The 17,487-nt window shown below is 40.3% G+C and overlaps 1 protein-coding gene across 1 annotated transcript in view; it reads right to left on the bottom strand.

Annotated features, from left to right (window-relative positions):
* The window catches only part of PDZD8 (PDZ domain containing 8), an 83,394-nt gene extending 66,832 nt beyond the window's left edge, over positions 1 to 16,562 (bottom strand). Inside the window, exon 1 of the mRNA XM_026494223.4 lies at positions 15,458 to 16,562. Within this exon, the coding sequence (XP_026350008.1) occupies positions 15,458 to 16,329 (872 nt within the window). The 5' untranslated portion in view covers positions 16,330 to 16,562. The remainder of the gene's footprint in view (positions 1 to 15,457) is intronic.
* Positions 16,563 to 17,487: the final 925 nt, after the last annotated feature.

Here is a 17,487-nt window from a genome sequence, read left to right as displayed (position 1 = left end):
ATATATTGATGCCCAAAAGTAAATTAGACACCTTTTCTTCAAACTTGCTCCTCTTCTATTTTCTTACTGGCACTGTGGATTTCATAGACACTCGGGAACCTGCAGTTATATTTTACTCTTTCCCTTCTCACAGCTAATCAGTTCCACCTCTGTTCCCCTCTACTGCACTACTACGATGTCTCTTCCACTATTGCTTTTTGTTGCCCACTGGCCTGGCTCAGAATTTCACTGGTTACTTAGAAGGTTGCGATTTCTGAAATTAGGCTTCCTCTTCTTAAAAAAGAGTATTTTTAAAATCCAAAACAAAAGCCTGCTGTTTCTTTAAATAAAAAGCTACCTCATAGGACTGTTACAAAGACTTAGGGAGTTCATACATGTGAAACACCTAGCGGAGTTCCTGCCTGGCATGTAATGGACACATAAATTCTGGTTTTCTTCAAAGTCTTATTAAACTGGCTTCTCCTTTGCCTCACTGAATCCCTATAACCATATAATGTCCTGATTCAGTTCCTTTGCTATTTTTCCCACCAACACTATACTTCTATCCCATCTCCCTGTGTCTAAAGATAAACTATCCTTTAACTGGTCAGCTCAAATGTCATCTCATCCCTTTCCACAAATGTGCTTACTTGAGAACAGAGAGACCAAAGTTAGGTATTCGGAGACTATAGTCTTCGTTCGGGCTTAGGAATACAAACAACACTATATCCTGCCTAAGGAAGAGAGTAGAACAAGCAGTTCTCAAGAGGCAGTTGGGAGTTCTGTGTGGTTTTTGCCTTTCAGTCTGACAGTCTTGGCTTTCTCACATTAGGAACTAAAAAATCTAAGTGTGCTCCGAATTCTCCTAAACCAAATACCTAAACTAGATAAAGCAGGGGTGATTATTTTCAAAATGTTTCTTCATTTATCATTTTTCAGAGGTATCTTAGTATTCCTTTAAATAATGAGTTCCCCTGCTGCATTTAAGTATGATTACAGAACCTCAATTGGCCATAACTTTTCTGGAGCACATTATTATACAAAGTATGGAACACTAACAGAAAACTACATACAAGCTAGAGAGAAAACAAAGTATGAGTGGTTCAAAATCTCTTAATTTTCTATATTAGTAAACCATGAAACTAAGTTGCAAATTTTCAATTTTACTTAAACAATTTGATATTACATTAAAAAGACAATTCATGCACCAAACTCCTCCATGTTTACCAAGATTAGTACTGCTATATTATTTCTCCTGAGAGACTGTTCGCCTGCTAACCGCTGTGATCCCATAACTAGTCCCCCATGGTAAGCTCCTTCCACCATTCAAATTCTACTTCAAAGTCACCTCCTCTCTGTAAACTGTCCCCTCCACCTAGTATCACTTCCTCACCTGTTTTCTAAAAGCACTTACACACACTTCTATTATGCACTAATCACCCTGTTTACCTGTCGATTTCTCTCTAGCTCTCCCTCACACCGCCCCCTCCTCCCAACTAAATCGTGAGTTGCCTCAAGAAAAGAAACATACATGATAGCTGTTGGAGAGTAGTTGGTAAGAGCGACTCTGGAGCTTGAACAGCTTGGCTTGGAATCCTGTTCTGCCACTTCCTAGCAACATAACCTTGGGTATACTCTGACTTTAAGCCTCAGTTTCCTCATATGAAAAAGGAGGATAATAATTACACCCAGCTGAGAGAGCTGTTTTAAGGATTATGTGAAATAATAAAAAGCATTTAGCATCCCTTACTCCTCAGCTTCTTTTTGACAAGGCAGCTTAAGGCAGTGTTCAGCACATAGGTTTTAGAGTCAGTGCTTGGTTTTGAATTTTGGTTCTTACATCTGCTAGCTTTAAGACCTCGGACAAGCGATTTCAACTTTGAGAGCCTCAGTTTCTTCATCTGTAAAAGTAAGATAGTAATTATTATCTATCTTACAGGGTTATTGTAAGGATTAGATGAGAAGGTTCACATAAAGCATTAGGCACAGGGAGGTGCTCTAGAAATATTTCCCATCAAACTTCCTATTTATCTATTTTAAGTTTGGTCTCCTAGAGACACCACAGAGCAAACTCCTTCCCTTCCACAAAGAACCATTTCAGGAGATGGCCTTCACCAATATGATGTTCAAGGTCATAGCTGTTGGCCTTCCTTGGATTTTAGATTCCACATGGCCATGATTTCAGTCATCATACTAGTTGATTTTTTAAAAATTGTGTTCTTTCTGAGGATATCAACTTGCAAGTGCAGGGAAACTAATAATGGCCAGTATGCCTCCCTACCTTAGGTGTTACTTTTCTACCTCTGCAACATTAAGCTTTTTAACTAAAGCATATATTAAAGCTGAATATAGTGACACTGACTTATGGAAACCTATGGAGAATTGTTCTATTTATGGAATTCCTGGGTGTGTACCATGCTGACAGAGTCTATACTTGGGAAAGCAATTTTAATTCCTGTACTTGTAAGGAGAAAAAAGTACCCATGAATAGTTATGAAACTAATAAGAATAAGGACAAAAAACATGGTTACAGAAACTTCTCCCCGAGCATCCACCTACCCTCTACTTAATATGAAACAGTCACTTTTATCCAAGCTCCTAATTCTGCATAGAAGAATCAAGATCTAAAATGCTTCACAATATTCTGATGTGGCTTTATATACACACTGAACAAAAGAGTGATAACAGAGGTTGCAGGTCCCTCATAATGGAACTCACCTTTGAGTTCAATGTTAACTGATATCCTATGCACCGGAGAGATACAGTATCAAATGAGATGAGCCACTCAGGCAACCAAAGTAATCCTTTTGACCATGTCTGATAAATCTCCTATCTTTTTATGTTCATCACAACTCACATGGGAGGGTCCCTTACCACAGCCTATGATCAATAAAATTGAAATTCTCAGCTTTCACAAAGCTGGGGAAGAAAAGGCAGAACCATGAGAACTGTCCTCAAATCCAAACTCCTACTCCTCTCTACCAGCTGCCCCAACAGACAACTTTGAATAAAAGAATACAAAAATCACTACTTTATTGATTTCTAGCACATCTGTGAAGGATATAATACTTTCATTTACATCCTTGATTCTCATGACTCATAACAATGTGTAGCATTGTAAGTCTTATTTACATATGAAGAAACTAAGGATGAGGAAGTTCAAGTGGCTTTCATAATCAGAACTGCCACGGATCCACTCAAACCTGTGCTCCATACAACACCAAGATGTAAATACTACAAATCAATTGAAAATAATGTATGTATGTAATGCTCATTAAAGCTGATTCAGAAAGGAGGCAACAGGGGTACCTCCTTCCCATATGGTAAAAATAAATGAGATTAGATAAGCAGTTCTCAAATATTTTGTTCAAAGGACCCCTACACATTTTAAAAAATTAAGGAATCCAAAGACTAATTGTTTATGTGGTTTATACACACATTTACCACATTACAGATTAAAAATAACACTTTTAGGGGCACCTAGGTGGCTCAGGTGGTGACCATGATCCTGGTCCTGGGATCAAGTCCCCCCCACCCCAGCTTCCTGCTCACCAGGGAGTCTGCTTCTTCCTCTCCCTCTGCCTCCCCTCCCTTGTGCATGCTCTCTCAAATAAATAAATAGAATCTTTAAAAAATAACACTTTTATTTTTATTTAAAGATTCTATTTATTTATTCGACAGAGAGAGAAAGAAAGAGGGAGCGCCCGTGCGTGTGCACAAGCAGGGGAGGGGCAGGCAGAAGGAGAGGGAGAAGCAGGCTCCCTGCAGAGCAGGGAGCCAGACGCAGGGCTGGATCCCAGGACCCCGGGATCATGACCTGAGCTGAAGGCAGACGCTTAACCAACTGAGCCACCCAGGTGCCCCCCCAAAAACACTATTTTAAATACAAGAATACATATTCCATTTGCTGTCTGGGTGATGATGTCATCATATATTACATAACTCCTGGAAAACACCATTGTACTCTTGTGAAAGAATGACACTGAAAAAGGCAAGTAGCATTTTTCTATTATTATGAGAATGGTTTTGACATGGCAGACCCCTACTGCAAGGTTCTTGGAGATCCAAAGTGGTCCCTAAGCCACACTCTGAAAACCACTTAAGTTAGAAGGTTAACAGCTATCATGGCAATTCTTAAATTCTAACCCACTATTTTACTTTAAGTACATTGTTTCTCAGTACTAGACTAAAAAAAAAAATCTCGAAGGAAGGGCTGTTTTATTTATTCCCTCTTACCACTAATTCTCTTTACAGAGTATAGTGCCCTGGACAAAGATGGTACCTAACACTTACGGAGTAAACTGACTCTCTTCTGAAGTCTAGTGGATGGGGAAAGAGAAAACATATTAAAGCAAAATTATCACTTCCCTACTATGGTGAAGACATAAACAATGAAGTATATAATACAGATGTCTGATATTAAGCCAGTCAGATGTATCAAATAGACAAAAACTCCATTCAAGACATGAAGGAACAGCAAAAGATCTGAACAAGAGAAATGAGGAGAAAAGGTAATACTTTAAGGTTATGTAAGTGCCCAGCTTTCTCCTAATTTTTTCTCTATCCAAATAAAAGTAGCAAAGCATATTCTGGAACAGAAATGGCTTTAATATTATCTGTATCTCTGCTTCTCTTACCTAAAGTTGGAACTTATTAAATTTTTACTTAAGTATTTTTAAGATGATTTGTACTTGCATATTTGAGAGAAATCCCTACATAAGACCTCTGCAGAAATAACAGGTAAGTGAATAATAATGCCACCTCATAATTACAAAATCCCTTTTTCTAAGAAATTTTAAAAGTCTAATTTTTATTTCATTCAGTCTTAAAAATAACAAGTTGCATGACTTGCCTAAAAATACACTAAATCAACAAATCGATAATTCCAGAAGTAAAAGAGAAATTCCTGGTCATCTAATCCTATTGTTTCAAGACAAAGAGGCTGAGTTACTTTCAAGTGAAACCATTAAAAGCATAGAGTATCCCCAAGGCTCCAACAATTATTACCACAGAGTCTGGTCTAATAAATGCTTGTTGCCTGGCATGATTCTCGGAATAACAAGTCCAAATCCTCAATCTATAGCACTAAAAAATCCAAACATTTTGAATAATTTAATCAAATATTTTAAATAAACAATTTGCTAAAAATTGGCCTGTAATTTAGACAAATTATATTCATGGACTATATTACAGACTAAGACTGTCGTGAATTTTCCCCTTAAACTTGACTAATTTCAAAATGCCTGAACTAAATACAATCTGTACTATATGCCACTCCAGTAATTAGTAAATGAAGGACACTTAGTTTGCTACAAACATTTAAATTCTTCCCATGTCAGAAGTTGGCGCTTTAGTCCTGTTTAAAACCCAGAGTTAAATACTGAGAACTAATGACCTTTCCAAATATTAAAACAGACCAGACATCACCTGTCCTAAATCTTACAGAATATTATACTTATAGTAAGAACAAAATGAGGTTTTCAGTGCATTATAAAAATGATTACCATATAGTGAAATTAGCTATAATAGAATGGCTCTTACTTCAGCCAGAGCAAGTTTCACAGAACTAAAAGCTCTGAATTATTTACTTGCTTGACCAAATAACTAAGGTAGCAAGACTGTGTAGTCAGCAACCACAATCATCCTTAGTAATGAGTAGGAGTATAATCAAGTATATATGAAAGACTATTGTGTGAAAAGGACAGTAAGCATATAACACAAACACCAGATGCACTATTTAGTAGATATTGATGTCTGCACGAAATGGCTGTATCTAAGAACAGAACACAGTTATTTTTTAAAATACAGATTTTTGTAGCCAGCTACTAAACAGAAATATGTCCTCATTATTATTATTTAAGGTTTTAAAGCAAAAAACAATAGTCACTTTTAACTGCAGACTATACAGGTAGGATATGGGAGTTGATCCTACAAGAAACAACATTTCCAAACATACTGAGGACACAAATATGTGTTTAACTGGTAATGTACCTTACCGCTGAACCAAGTATGCATACAGATACTTAGTACAAAGGAAAAAGCCCAACCAAAACATTTTTACTGTGCTAATCATAGTATTCTTGTTTGTTTTTTAAGTAGACTTCACGCCCATTGTAGAGCCCAATACCGGGCTTGGACTCAGGACCCTGAGATCAAGACCTGAGCTGAGATCAAGAGTCAGATGCTCAACCAACAGAGCCACCCAGCCGCCCCCCTAGTATTCTTATTTTTAGGTACATACCAACAAGAACTAATCATGCTGGGCAGTGGGACATTTTCTAGCTCTTTTCTCAAAGCTATGCAAACCAAAGCACAGACATCTCAGTACTCTACCCACCATATCATCACCTCCATTTTCCCAACAATACATGAAGAATTCATGGGCATAAATACCCAATGTGCTGATTAGAGAAGAAAGAAATACATGTACTAAAGCATTCTGCTGGTTTCATGAAAACTGGTGATTATGTACCAGACCAGTGAAAATTAGTTTTACTGTTATTCTACATCAGTCCAAGGAAAGGATCATCTACAGTTTCTCTATACTGACCTTTCCTAAGAACATGAAATTAAAAGCCACAGCTTCTGGAGTGTCAGAGAAGGCTGCAAACACATTCGTGTTTTGTTTTTGTGGAAATGAGAGGAGAGCTGGTGCCCCTAAGGTGGCCAACAGACCTTAACTCAGCATTGTGAACTGCTGGAGACTTAAAATCGGCATAATTTGTGTGTGTGTGTGTGTGTGTGTGTGTGTGTGTGTGTGTAAAGAAAGGGATGAGGCACTCCTCTTCAACAGTGATTTTACAATCAGAATTAGGTTATGTATCAGCAGCCTGTGTTTATAATAACGACCTTCCATCATTTAAAGAAAAGGTTAAAATATGTTCTGTACCTCTGTTTATGAAATTCAAATAGAGAGCTCATTAGACGGAATTCAAAATTCCAGCACTTCAGTTACATAGCTGAGTTCACTTTGTGAAAATATATCAAGCATACACTTAGGATTTGGGCAGTTTCTATGTACACAGGCACAGACACACATATACAAACACACGCACACATATATATGTCAATAAAAAGTTTATACAAAAAAATAGTTCTGGCATTTAAAGGGCTAACGTGCTTTTTCATATAGGATAGTCAAAAGATGGTATTTCAGCAGGGACATGAAAATGATGGTGTGAGCTCTTTGGCTATCTGTGGGAAAAACATTCCTAAAGAAAAACTAGGAAAGCCCTTGTGATGGCCGTACGCATGGAGTGTGAGAACAGCCAGGAGGCTGGAACAGACTAAGCGAAAGGAAGAGTTATAGAAGATAAGGTCAAAGCTGGAGATGCGGCCAGGTGTGAAAAAAAGTGGTGAATGAGTTCGACCCATACAAACTGCCAGGAGGGATATCTGTATTACTCTCAGAAACCAATCTGCAGGGTCACATTTATAATATACTCCCCCATTTTACTGTTAAGGAAAGAGGGAGAGATGATGGGAGAAGGAGGAGGAGAGGAAGAGAGAGGAACCTCCTCAGCAGGCAAGAGGCCTGAGTATGTGTCTGAGCAGAGAGAGGTGTACATGCCAAACTTAGCATGGACTATATTGGGGGATGAAATTAAAAGGGAGAGAAGTACATTTTCAACTTCTTTATGTTCCTAAATACTATCTAAGCATTTGCAAAAACTATAGCAAACAAAACCCAAAAAAACAGCCTGAAGAAACACTGGAAGAAAAAAACCTAATATCTACAAAGATATAGGTAGAAGGATGTTTATGGTATCATTATTTATAGTAGTTAGAAAAATGAAAGAATCAATAAGGAATTGGTTCACTTACAGTACTTCTGAAAAATGTAATTCTAAGAACCTGTTAAAACAAATGAAGTAGGTATATTTAGAAAAGCCAAGATAAAGTTAAAAAAAAAAAGGGCAAGATGCTAAGAATGGGATGATCCTGTTTTTATTAATAAAAAATTAGAATATATTTAAGAAAAAGTATAGAAGAATAGTCCCTGAATTTAACCATTTTAAGATATTACAGTAGGTTTTTCACTTTGATATCTCATATTTTCTATGTGAATTTTTACAATGAGCTTATCATTCCTTTAAAAGGGTAAACAAATTTAATGTGTCACCTAGCAAATGTCTGACATATCTTGAGTAAAATGTCTGACAGATGTAGGATATTCAATAAATGTGTATATTCAATTAGTTACTAAAGGGAAGATATGTTTATTCAGTGGATATCATATATGTGACATTTAATACCTCCAATTAGATGGATATGATTTCCATTTCCATTTTACAGATACGGAAACTGAGACTAGGGAAGATAAGGCCTCTTGTTCAAGGGCTCTTGCTTGGGAGAGTGCTAAAGTCTACCCCAAAGCTCTACTGACTAGAATAGACAATTTAAATACTCCTCTATAGCCTCAACCCAAAACAATAAGATAATTCCAATAGGAGTGACAGTCTCTTTAGCACCTGCAGTTCCACTCATCTGAAATAATTAACACGTACTCCATTTTCTCTGGTATAAGTACACTAAGTATGTAGTTTTATGCAAGTCTAAGCAATTTGGCAAGAAACATTTTCGAACTAAACTTCTGTAAAACTTGTACTAATAACTAGGTAGTTGCTTTACGACTTTCAGTGAGGTATGATGTGCTCCGATGCCATGCCAAGTGTCGGGAGGTCCTATGACTCTAGAAATGGAACAAAGGGATTTAATAGCACTTGTTTCCTGGTGACACTGTTCTGAGAAAATAGAGAATTTGATAGGAAGAAATGTCAGGTCAATATTTAACTTCTAAACATGGTATTGAGTGGAAGGAACTCTAACTTTACATGTCAAATATTCTTACTGAACAACTGATTCAAAAAGCCTCAGACTGCTATAGAGAATCTTACTAAGGGGGGGGGGGGGAGAGACTGGTTAGTCTTCCTTAGAGATTTTTTGGAATGCCTGAGCCATATGAGTCCTGTATAGCTTCTAAGAAGGCCAACAAAATTATTAAAGTGCTTAATATTTAACCATGTTAGTTTTATGGCAACAAAGTTGTATCCTTCTGTCTGTGCTTATTACTCAACCTGGAGTCTAAGCACCCTAGACAGGTTTTGAGGGGACTATAAATTTCATGAAATTACATGAAATTTTGTTTATGCATTTTTCTGCAGAGAGCCACAGTTCTCATTAGCTTTCCAAAATCCAAAAAGATAAAACCCTCAAAAAACAGGCTTAAAAGTACCTTTCAACATATATGTACATCTGCTCTTTTTTTTGTAGGCATTTAAGCATAGTTTTTATCTTGTTTTTTTTTTAGGGTTTTTTTGTTTAAACGTTTAGAGCAAAATTTTTTTTACAAAGGGCCAGGTAGTAAGTATTTTAGAATCTGTGGGTGCGTATGATCTGTCTCATATTCTTCTTCTTTGAGCAACTTTAAATGTAAAGTTTAAAAATGTAAAAATCATTCTTAACTGAAGGGACTAACACCAGCTTGTTTTAAAGTAACAGTTGGTTTACCACTACAGAAATAACACAGCATGAGCTTTGGGAGCCCAGACTCTTTTTTTGAGAAAGTCACTAACCCCGTCTAAGTCTCAAGTTGCCACATCTGTAAAAATGAGATACTAAACTTTCTCACACAGTAGTTTTAACTATTGAGGCAGCAGGTGTACAGAACTGCCCACACAGTCCCTGGCATACAGTTAGCAAACTGATTTTATTATCCTTGCCTGTGCCTCATATGATAAATCATTAGTGATATTTATAAATATTAAGTGTTTGATCAGCAGGTATGCTCCTCCCATACAATCTACCTTATAATGATCTGCTTTGGCTATTTCTAGGAACTAACTGGGGTTTTCCTGGACAGCCAGCAGACATGCACGTTACTCATGAGAATCTAACAGTCTCTTCATAATTACTCCTCTCCCTTCAATGTGTGAATCCAATTTCTAGAACAAAGATTTAATTTATCAATATGTTATTTTCCATCTAAGTATTAGAAATGCCCAAATCACAGTAATTCAAAAAAGCTTAAGAAAATCCAGCCTGAAAGAAGTAAAACCAGCATTAATGGGAGCACACTTAGGTGTACCAAGGACCTAAGGTCACAAAATACTATACAACATAGTCATCAGCAGAGATACTGATATCTCCTCTTCCTGTTCCTCACAAAACGGAAGGTCTCAAATATATCCAAAGTTCCATTATAATGAGCTTCAATTGTTCTGTTTTCTCCAGAAAGACTAACCAGCTTAAGAGCATGAACTATACTATAACCATTTTTATCCTTCACCATACCTACCATAACACTAGGTATGCTAGTCTTCAGGAAACAGTTATTAACAGAAAATAAGTATTTTAAAAATGATTTTATTTATCTAAGACAATGATCTTTCAATTCTGTTTATATAGATATTCATTTGAGCAGCAGGAAAATCAAAGCACAAGAGGTAAAAAAAATTAGCTACTACTACTACTCCAGAACAGCTACAGTGATACAACAGTGTCCTTGTCTGTCCTCTCTCAAAGTATCAAAGGTTATGTTTCCTACTAACATTAGTAAGTAAAACTATGATTCCTACAATCACTAAGGATTTTGGAAACTACTGTAAAATATTTTTCAGCCTAAGACACTTTTTTAAAGTTGTCCATATAAAGTGTATGAAAAGTAAGTGAATAAACACAGTACTTGACACTTGAAATGATTTTGTCAGCTTTCAGTATATTTACTTTGAAAGTTTTAAAGACATGATTACTCAAACCATCTTTACAGGGTGCCTGGGTGGTGTGGTTGGTTAAGTGTCTGACTCTTGGTTTCAGCTCAGGTCCCGATCTCAGGGTCATGAGATCAAGTGTTGGGTTGGGCTCCCACTCAGCGTGGAGTGTGCTTGAGATTCTCTCTCCCTCTCCCTCTGCCCCTCCCACTCGTGTGCTTACACTCTCTCTAAAATAAATAAATCTTTAAAAAAAAAACTTTACCTCAAATAATCAGTAAAATGAAAAAGCTGTAAGTAATGGTAAGAGTAAATGTTTTTCCTTCCTCATCTCAGAAGACAAAAACAAACAAACAAAAACAATTCAATTACAAACCACATTACAGAGCATGAGGCTTTCCAGACCAAGCCTAATTTAGTTCTCTTAAATTAATGGTATACTTGGAGAAGATACAGGTAAATAAAAAACGCTAAAAAGCTCTACCTAACTAAATACAGCTCAGTCCTTGCTTTTGGTGGGACAGTGGTCTTCCTTGATCCTCTAGTCGGTAGGAGTATTTGAAAAATTTCCAAAAATGTATAGCACAATGCTTTTTAGGAGTAAAGGAACAGAACAGTTATGACAAAAACAGCCATGTTCACAGGATATTACATGAACCTGAAGAGTGAAGTTTTTCCCAGATATTTGTTTCACATGCATTCATCAAATTCAAATATCAACAAGTAGATGTCTCCTTATTTGTAGATCAGAGAAGTATGCGCTTACATAGTTAATGACCCACTTCACACTAAAGCAAAAATCCACCACACTCAAGTGAAAAACAGCCACTAGGTACTTACTATCACTGTACTGAGAATGGAAAATGTTTCAAGGGATTTTTTAAAAATTCAACATTATACCGAAGTCTTTTATAAAATAAAACTGCTCAATGAAAGTCTCTTGAAAGATAATAATATTTAAAGAAGGCTAATAATTACCGTCCTTTACTATTCAGCTATTTATTCTTCCCATTTTCACTGATTAGCAACAGTGTTACTCCCTATTTAGGAAGGATCTCAAATTCACGCTAGGCCAGACAACTACCATTAGCAAGTAGGTGGGGACTATAAACTATGCCTAAGAACTTCCTGCAGCTGCTACCAGACCTCTCTCTCCATCCTGTTATTGCTATAAGGAATGCAGGCCTGGTGCAACAAGATCTTCCAACGTCTCCTAAGAGAAGGCAGAAATCCAAATCATGCAAAATCTTCCCTTTTTAAATACTGGCAATTAAGAAACAACAACAACAAAAATACCGTGAGGCCGAATAAAAAGTACCTGCAAACTGAATTTGGCCTTCCAGTATGCAACCAATGCTAAAACACAGCAATAACAGTCTAGAAAGAGAAGCATCAAGAATCTCAAGTATCCGACTCCTAAATTCTAAACTCCCCCGGACTATAACTTAGATTTCAGGAGGAAGATGGATTCTCCATGTAGTCACAAATATTAGTGGCAATCTTTCTTTCCTGAAGACTAATTTTTGGGTTAATTAAAAACAACAACAACAACAACTTGGTACTCCCCCAATACTAGGACTTTAATTTACTATTTTAAAGTATATACTTTAGGGAAAAAATTCAAAACAACATTTAAGGGAGATGAACTTAGAATTACATTAGTAAAACTAAATTATAATATGTAAAAAATGTATACGTATTATAACTCATTTTTAAAAAAATATTATATAGTTTACAAACTACATTATTTGGGTAAAATGAGATGTTAATCATCACAATCCTTAGAAAGCAACCACTTGAACTCCTTTGAATCTCTAGATGAGACGTTAGGAACTGGCATTCCTCACAGGCTACCTTCACTTCAGCAACACGAAATGGAAAAACAAATAAAGGGTGGGGAGAAGTGACAACAATGCTAATTGGCAAGGTATTTCTGTTATATAATAATTAAAGTGCCAAAGGATCCTAAGACTCAATACAATTTTCTTTACTGCTTTAGCTCTAAGTAGATTAGATGGCTAAAAAGGATAAACTAGCAGACCTTCTATTTGGAAACAAAATCTGCTGGATTAAAAAAGAAATACTATGTGGGGCAGCAACCAAAGATTTAACCTTTAAAGGATCTGCTCTCAAAATTTCCAATTTAAGAAAAAAAAATCTTCAGTTACACTCTTCTCAGAGTTCTCAGTTGATCTGCAAAGGTGCCTCCATATATATGTTACATTGATAGCATACTTTAAAAAACAAAAAACAAAACCTTAAGAACAAGATGACAGAGTTGAAGGAAAAAAGGTAGCTCTGGCTTTATCAGGGCTGGATTTCACTACAGAACAGCTGTGTGACTTTAAGTTATTTAACTACTCTGAGCACTACTCCTTCATCTATATAAAAGGGTAAACAATAGCTACTTTAACTCTCATTATGAGAATTGTGATACATCTTAAATGTACTTTAACTCATTCTCTTAACCGAAATCTGAATCCGCTCCACAATATCAGTAGCTTAAAATACTTCTGGCAGAACAGCTACATAGACAAGAGAACCCAACACTTCCTGGAGCAGCCCATTTCATCCTCACACGTCTATTATTTTCTTTTACTTAACTAAAATCAGCTGCCTAGTTACTTCAACCCTCCCATCAATCAATCACATTCTAGTTAAATCATATTAAGTACTGCTAATCGAGTTCTCATTAAACTTTAGGCTCCACATGGTTGAGGCTGTTCAGTACTGAAGCCCCAACACTTAAACTATAATAAGCACATAGCAGGTGTACAACAAACATTTGCAGATTAAGTGATAAGCTGTTAGTATTTACTGATTTACCACCGAAACGCCCTCTAATATAAAGAGCACAAACCTGTATATTTCTGGAGGTGACCGTTTAATGTGTAAAGTTTAAAACTGGAACCAGACACCTGCTACGTTTTTTTAAAAAAAATCCCTTCAGATATAGCAAATGAAAGCAATTTTGTTGTACTTTAAATGGTGATGCTATTCAAAGATACAGATGATAAAGTTCCTTCAAAGCAATAAAACCTACTAATGTCTCCATAACTGCTATTCATAATTTCCTTCCAATTTAACGGAATTCCAAGTCTACATTAAAAAAAACAAAACAAAAAACACAAAAAACCCCTCAAAATGATATGCAACCTCACGGCCACTGGCTATTCTGCAAATAACCCCCAAATAATACCTTAGTCAAATTTTATTACCTGAAAGTTACCAAGAAAACAGCAGCATACCAAAATCTGTTAACTTTTTTCCATTACTTTCTTAGCAACACACTGCTATAAACAAACATCTCACTGGTTAAATAACAGAACTCATTTATAATTTAGTCACTTACATTCCAAAGCTTAAAGAGTAGTTTTCATAAAGTACGTTCTACTTCACAGAATGGGAAATCAAACACAGTGAACAACCAGTTCACCACTCTCTGCAAATCTATGGAAATATATCCATTATAAAATAAATTTCTCCTGCCATTCAACAGTTTTAAGCTGTCACTCTATGCTATTAGCCTAAACAAAACATAATTAGTAAGGCATATCTGCCACATACACAAGTCAATAATCCATCACAAACCCAAACAAAATATCCCTGGATTACCTGGGTCACTGTTGCTTGACACTTTGGTAGAAAATCAGCGGTCTAGAAATATGCAACTAGAGGGCACTAGGTAAGGCAAATACCAGACTGACACAGTTTTATAAGGAAGGACAAAATCCAAGAGTCAAACATTTTAATGAACAGAAATTTAGAGGACAAAAAGTGACATAAAAAATTCAGCTGATTTCGAAGAAACAGCCATCTATGACCCTTTCCACTTCCAACAAGTCAGACGAAAGTAGATGAAGCCTCTATTCCCTACAAAACTTCCTTTCCCCTTCCACTTCTTCTATATTAAAAAAAAACAAAAACAAAAACAAAAAACTCTTGCCCATTAATCAAAACAGTATACTATGTAAAATTAAGCTACATACAGAAGAGCTTTAAAAAGTTAAAATCACTATCATTAAAATTCCATCTGCAGGGCGATCTCAGGTACTGTGTGAGAAACTTGCAGCCAGCGTTGACACATTAGGAGCAGAATCTAGGTCTGTGCTACAGAACCTCAATGGGGAAGATGACATTAACACAAAATCTACAAAGAACTACAATATGTATAGGCTCCCAACTGGTTTTCCATTTGCTGTGGGAAAGTATTCCTTTAGAACAGATACTACTACATGTCTGCCCTGAAAGTTGCCAAAGCGCCACTGCAAAACTGGCCTGCAGTTGCAAAATACAACAGCCTCGGGCTATCCGCACACTTCTTTCTCACGCCTGTACTTTGGGTCCAGGAACAATTTCTCAATGTGGTCAAGGTGATGCTGCAAAACCGCCCTCAATGCCGCAACCACAAACAGGAACAGTTTCTCACCAGTCCCCAAGCCGACTCCTGGGCATTAGGGGTACTGCCCTTCCATTTTCAACATGCGGCTCCTACCCGCGCTGACAGCACCCTGAGTGCACACAAACACGCGAGAAGGCTTCTGGCTCATACTGATGCCCTCTGGAAGCAAAGAATGTGTGCACTACTCGCCTTCCTCCAGGGTCCTGTCCGGCCAGGGTTGGGGAGATGCCCGGAAAAGCAGGGGCTGGGGCTGAGCCTCTGCCCTTCCCATTCCAAGCAGGCAGCCGCATCGCGCCCAGGCCCGGATTCCCGGCAGCTAGGCCCCCGCGCCTGCGGGGTATCTTTTCCCCACCTCCCTCCCTCTCACCTGATCTTGTAACTCGGGAGAGTGTGCTTGCGCTTAATGATTTTCTTGAGCTGGTTGACGATGATGGAGGTGAGCTGGGGCATAGGCCGCCCTTCAAACTGGGAGCGCACCTCAAAGTCGATCAGCGGGTCCTCCACGAAGGAGAAGAACCAGTGGGTGAAGGGCACGCGAGTGAAGACGAAGCGCAGCCTCCCCACCACTCGGGACAGCTTGACGAACAGGTAGGCGGACTTGCCGAAGACCAAGTCCACGTCGATGGCCAGGTGGAAGCCCCCGTTGTACTCCACCTCCGCCTCGAAGGCCAGCTCCTCGGGGGAGGTGGCGGGCAGCGTCTCCCCCTCGGGGCCGTCCGACTCTCCGCTGGCCGAGGGCACCACCGGCCGGAGGAGCCGGATGGTCTTGATGAAGGGCACGGTCTCGCCCAGGAACACGTCCCGCAGGCTCAGCCCCTCCAGCAGGCGTCCGGCCGTCTTGGTCTGCAGCAGCTCCTCGAACTCCACCTTGATCTTCTTGGTGACCCAGCGGCGAGCCAGCGCGGTGTCCCGCAGCTCCCGGAACAGGAACAGGATGGTGGCGTTGAGGAAGTAGCAGGTCTCCCGCGTCGGCGGGGCGGGGGTCTCAGGGGCCGGGGCCGGGGTCGCGCCGCCCTCGGGGGGCCCGCTGGAGGGCTCCTCAGTCCCGCCGCCGCCATAAAGGTACTCTCTCAGGGCCAGGCCCGGCACCGGCTTGATGTAGCGGAAGCCGTCGCCCTCGCGGGCCGCCTCGTCCGGCGGCGGCTCGGGCTGTTTGCGGTACAGCAGCAAGAACTGGGTGAGGAGCGTGAGGAAGGAGCCCAGCACGGCCGACGCCAGAATCATGAGCAGGAGCCCCATCCCGGCACCGCCTCCGCCCGAGCCGCCCGGGCCCCTGCTCCCGCGCCCACAGCGCCGCTCTCTTCACGTCGCCGCCCCCGCTGCCTCCATCTTGAGGACATCGGGCGGCGGGGTTGGGGCGAGCGGCTCCCTGGGCCTCGTCCGGCGGCTCCGGCAGGCGCGGTGCGGCGCCTGAGCCTGCAGCGGCCCGCGACTCCTCAGACGCTCCCGGAGGCAGCTGCTGTGGCGGCGGCGGCGGGGCGGAGGGGGCGGAACGACACTCCCTCCGGCCTGTGCTCATTGGACGAAAGGCGCGTTACGTCAGGGGCGTGCTCGCTCCCGGCGGTGTCGCCTGGCACCAGGCGCCGGGGCGCGCGTACGCGGGTCCTTCTTCACCTCCCGGGCGCCCTTCCAGCCCCGCCCCCCACGCCAGCATTCCATTTCCCCGCGGTCCACGTGGCTGTCACTTCTGGAGCCGCGGAGGGGATTCGGGGAGATAACTGGGGCCACTGTTGGAGGATAAGGAGGCCAGGCGTAGATGGCTTGGCGCGTTCTTGATCCCGGTCCTCCCGTTACCTTCTGATGCGCCCATCCCCACCCCGCTTTGGCCGCGGTCGGTGCTTGTTACCTCTGCTGCAGTGTGGTTCTTCCACTCGCGCCCCTGAGAGATGGGCTGGAGGCTGCTTTCCCTGCAGGGCAGCGCCGCAGAGGATCTGAGCTGGCCTTTCGGAGACTTCCCAAGCCGAGGACAGGACTGAACTGCCTCAGAGACCGCCGTCGCTGACCGTCAATCCAACCAGCAGACGCTCTGCGTCTGCGAAGGGTGGGCCTGGGAAGGAGGGACGGAGAAAAACGGCGTAAGATGCAAACTAACTTTACCACCAAGGTGGATGTTCGAGATTTAAATGAGAAGGAAGTAAAAGAACCGGACGAGCAGGGATAATGAGTGAGATGAATTTGCCAGATGATCAGAAGATGAACAGTCAAGCTCTTGCGTGTGTTGAGTCCATCTAAAAGAAGGTTATTGTTAGCCCCCACCCATTTTACAGATACAAACGCTGGCGCAGAGAGGCAAAAGAAGTTGCCTAACTCCCTAGCCCATGGTCATTAATCTGTACCATGACAACCGAATTGCTGGGGTTGGAAGGGGGTGTACTGGTTCCCTGGTGCACAGAAAGG

The sequence above is a fragment of the Ursus arctos genome, unplaced genomic scaffold (genome assembly GCF_023065955.2).
Source record: "Ursus arctos isolate Adak ecotype North America unplaced genomic scaffold, UrsArc2.0 scaffold_7, whole genome shotgun sequence".
Taxonomy (NCBI): Eukaryota; Metazoa; Chordata; class Mammalia; order Carnivora; family Ursidae; genus Ursus; species Ursus arctos.
The sequence above is the reverse complement of the archived record's forward strand: the minus strand, read 5'-3'. Positions and strand labels throughout refer to the sequence as shown.